The sequence below is a fragment of the Oryzias latipes genome, chromosome 10, assembly GCF_002234675.1.
Source record: "Oryzias latipes chromosome 10, ASM223467v1".
Lineage (NCBI taxonomy): Eukaryota > Metazoa > Chordata > Actinopteri > Beloniformes > Adrianichthyidae > Oryzias > Oryzias latipes.
Genome location: NC_019868.2, coordinates 5594595 through 5598793, shown reverse-complemented (window position 1 = coordinate 5598793; position 4199 = coordinate 5594595). Strand labels below are relative to the sequence as shown.

At 40.9% G+C, this 4199-nt stretch overlaps 1 protein-coding gene across 1 annotated transcript; it reads left to right on the top strand.

Annotated features, from left to right (window-relative positions):
• Window positions 1-1642: 1642 nt before the first annotated feature.
• On the top strand, window positions 1643-3675 carry LOC111947957 (SCAN domain-containing protein 3-like). Its single transcript, XM_023958960.1, has 2 exons — window positions 1643-1936; window positions 2924-3675. Exons 1-2 carry the CDS (start codon window positions 1922-1924, stop codon window positions 3533-3535), a joined length of 627 nt encoding a protein of 208 aa, XP_023814728.1. The 5' UTR covers window positions 1643-1921; the 3' UTR covers window positions 3536-3675.
• The last annotated feature ends 524 nt before the right edge of the window (window positions 3676-4199 follow it).

The following is a 4199-nucleotide window of genomic DNA, read 5'->3' as shown; positions in this document are numbered from 1 at the left end:
GGTGTGTTGTGTAATCTAGACGTTTTAACTAAACTTCAAATGTGAACTGTACACACAAATATTTTCGGTGTTCTTTAGAATGAAGACCACGCAGCAATCCAGGAGGCAGTCGAGGACACCACGGTGGGAATTTCCCTCCTAATGGACAGTGGCAGTGGTGGTCGCCCCACCAAGTGTCGGAGTACTAGATGCCATGCTGTTTGGCCTTAATTACAACACAAATCTGGATAACCCTCCTCATCTCAGAAACACCTTTGAGGTAATCCAAAAAACTGTAGTAGAGTTGAAGGGCAAAGTTGTGTCTAAGGTTTCAGGCTTTGAGATCTGGCTCTTATCCAAGAGGGAATTCCAGCTGCTTGCTTTGGCTCTTTCTGTTATCTTCTGTTTAATGAAAAATAGCAAACAATTTTTTTTTTGATTTGTACTTTTTGCTTTGCCATAGACATATTTTTCAAGCTTAGATAATAAAAAAGTGAAATCTGAAATTTGTGTTCAGTGTCAAATGTATATTGGACTGGCATAATGCACAAGAAAGTATTGGCTTTTATATAATAATCTGCAATTTTATTATTCAATTTAAATTTTATTAAAATAAATTATAATTTTAAATGAAATATTTGGTTCATTTCAAACAAATAATAATGTTGCTAAAACATTGTAATGTTTTTTAAATGATTGAAAAGAATTATGGTAAATGGCATACTAAAATCATGTTTGTTTATGTAAAATTAGTAGGTGTAGAAACAAAGAAGCATTCATTACGGTAGAACAGGATTTTCTATGTGCAATAAATATGTTGGCACAACATGTTTTTTTTACGCGGCGCAACCAATGTCCATGTTTTTATGTTAATCCAACAGGTGTGAAGCTAAGAGAGAGAAACATTTTCTGAAGCTACAGGAACTTTCCTTATGCCATTCAGAAACAGTCAGAAACCTGGGTGTTATTTTCAACACTAAGCTAACTTTTAACTTTCATATAAAACAGGTGGTTATCACCTTAGAAAATTGTCTAGGCTCCGCCCACTACTCTCTCTTGTGCCCAATATGGAGATCCTAATGCATGCTTTCATCTTCAGTAGAATTGATTATTGTAACGCCCTGCTTGCTGGTCTTCCAAAAAACTAAGATTAAGAATCTTCAGCTTCTCCAGAACTCTGCTGAACGAGTTCTCACCAAGACCAGGAAGCGGGCTCACATCACCCCAATTTTAAAATCCCTGCATTGGCTCGCCATATGCTTCAGGATTGATTTTAAGATACTTTTAACAGTTTTTCAATGTCTTAACGGTCTTGTCCCTTCTTATTTATCAGATCTTTTGGTCAAATATGAACCCTCACGGACCCTGGGATCCTCTGGACTGGTCTTCTAACCCAGTGGTTCTCAAATGGGGGTACGCGTACCCCTGGGGGTACGTGGAGGTACTGCAGGGGGTACGTGACGCTTTTCAATATATCTATCTAAATCAGTAGGCTCATCCTAATAATAAATCTTGAGAAAAATTATTTTGTAAAAAGTTCGATAAAATATAAATATGCGTTCATGCACTGAATTTTATATTCAGTAATTAGTTTCAATATCCTTTGAAATAAAACTGTGCCCCCCCCCCACACACACACACCAAGTTAGTTTGACCCACTGACGGCACGCACTTATCAACGACCTGTCGTGACCATAACGCTGTAACTATGGAGGCGTGGTTAAAGCGCAGCAGCCATGCTGCTGAAAGTACAGATGGACAAGTGAAAAAGAAAACAAAACAAGAGGCGACGAAGTCCAGAAAGTACAATGAAGATTATGTTTTAATGGGATTTACGTCTAAGAGCTCTGACCCACCCCAGGCACTGTGTTTTTTTGCGGGGAAAAGTTAGCAAACGCTAGCATGAAGCCGGCACACCTCCAGCGGCATCTCACCACAAAACATGGATGTCACGTTGGTAAGGCACCAGAGTTCTTCAGGAGAAAACTTTCTGAGTTCAAGTCATCCCAAGCCACAATGCGAAAAGTCTCCACTACATCAGCCAAAGCCCTGGAGGCTTCTTACGCGGTGTCTTTGCTTGTTGCTAAAGCCAAAAAACCCTCCACCATAGCGGAAGACCTACTGCTCCCCGCCGCTGTGGTATTGGCCGAAACTATGCCGGGTCAAAAAATCAGCGGATACATTCAAAACTGTGCCTCTGTCCAATGACACCGTTTGCCGCAGAATAGATACCATGGGCACAGACATTATCGAACAAGTTGTGGGAAAACTTGGAGACTCATTTTCACTGCAGCTGGATGAATCCACAGATGTGAGTGGACATGCGCAACTTGTTGCATTTGTGAGATACACCGACACGGACGACATCTGTGAACACATTCTATTCTGCAAAGAAATGGAGGGGCGAACAACCGGAGAGGACATTTTTAATGTCGTTAACATGTTTTTCACCAGAAACGCTATCAGCTGGAAATCCTGCAGCAGCGTCTGCACAGATGCGGCTGCATCAATGACGGGCAGCGCGAAAGGCCTCATAGCACGGATTAAAAAAGAAAATCCCGACATCAAGTGGACGCACTGTGTGATACACAGGGAAGCGCTGGCGTCCAAGAAAATGAGCCCTGTATTGCACGATGTTTTGAACGACAGCATTAAAGTTATAAACTTTATCAGGTCAAGGCCACTTAATGCACGTTTGTTCCGTAGCCTCTGTGAAAATACGGGAGCTGAACACACAGAACTGCTCCTGCATACTGAAGTACGCTGGCTGTCCCGTGGAAGAGTACTGAGCAGGCTGTTTGAGTTGCGAGCTGAAGTTCACACCTTCCTGACAGAGCACGGATCTCCCCATGCCACCATGTTTGAGAACACGGACTGGCTTGCAAAGCTTTGCTATCTGGCAGATATATTCAGGAAACTGAATGAACTGAACATGTCCCTGCAGGGCAAGGACACCAGCATCCTGAACCTGTATGACAAGGTGGGTGGTTTCCTGAAGAAAGCAGAGATGTGGAAAAGGGCATGTGATCAGGAGGATTTCACCTGCTTTCCTCAGTTGGATGTGTTTCTCTCAAATGAGGATGTGGCGACAGCTCCGGTGAAGTTAGTCATAGTGGGACATTTGGCTAACTTGATCAGTGGTTTTCACTCCTACTTTCCTGACATGGATGAGAAATCTGTGCAGCTGGATTGGGTGAGAAACCCATTTCTCTTGTCTGAAGCAAACAGAAGCAAGCTTCCTGTCACTCATCAGGAAAAACTGATGGAAGTATCATCTGACCGTGGCCTGCAGATGAAGTTTGGTGCATCCACTCTCACACAGTTTTGGCTGTGTGTGAGGCAGGAGCACCCTGAGCTGGGACAGAAAGCTTTGGAGCAGCTGCTACCGTTTGCATCCACATATTTATGTGAGGCCTCCTTCTCAGCAATGATGCTGATCAAAACGAAGCAAAGAAACAGACTGTGCCTGGAGAAGAGCTTGATCACTGCAGTTGCCTCCTTGCCACCAAGAATGACAAAGATCCTCAGTGAGGTGCAAGCACATATTTGTCATTGAATTGTATTGAGTACATTTTTTTCCTGTTCATAAATCAATGCCTGTTACATGTTGTTCAATTCAAGTCAAATGTTCAATGCAAAGTGATTCAAATGCAATCTTCTTTTTTTTTATCCTTAAGGAGTTAACATTAATTATTATTTGTGAGCAAATCTTTATTTATTAAGTTAATTTATTTTGTAAACTAAATATTATTTATTTATTATTAAGTTATAGATTTATTTCTGTGAACAGATTTTTGTTATTCATGTATATTTTTTATTTTATTTATTATTAGCAGCATTTTGCACATTTGAGTTTTAACTGGTTTTATGCCTTCTGGTGGTCAACGTCTTCTGTTTTTCTTTTTTTTTGTACATGCAATGTTTGCCATATGAATGTTTTTGTCAGGTTCACTGTTGTTTGGCTTGAATAAATTTGACTTTACAACACTGTACCTCTTTTTTCTTCCAAAAATGTTTTGCCCGTGTCAGGGGGTACTTGACTAAAAATATATTTCTAAGGGGGTACATCACTGAAGAAAGTTTGAGAACCACTGTTCTAACCATTCCAGCGGCATTTATTTTACACTAAGGCCTTCATTTATGGAACAATCTGTCAGAGGACCTGAGGGCTGCAGAGAGCATAGTTGCTTTTAAGATAAGGCTCAAGACCTTTTTCATCT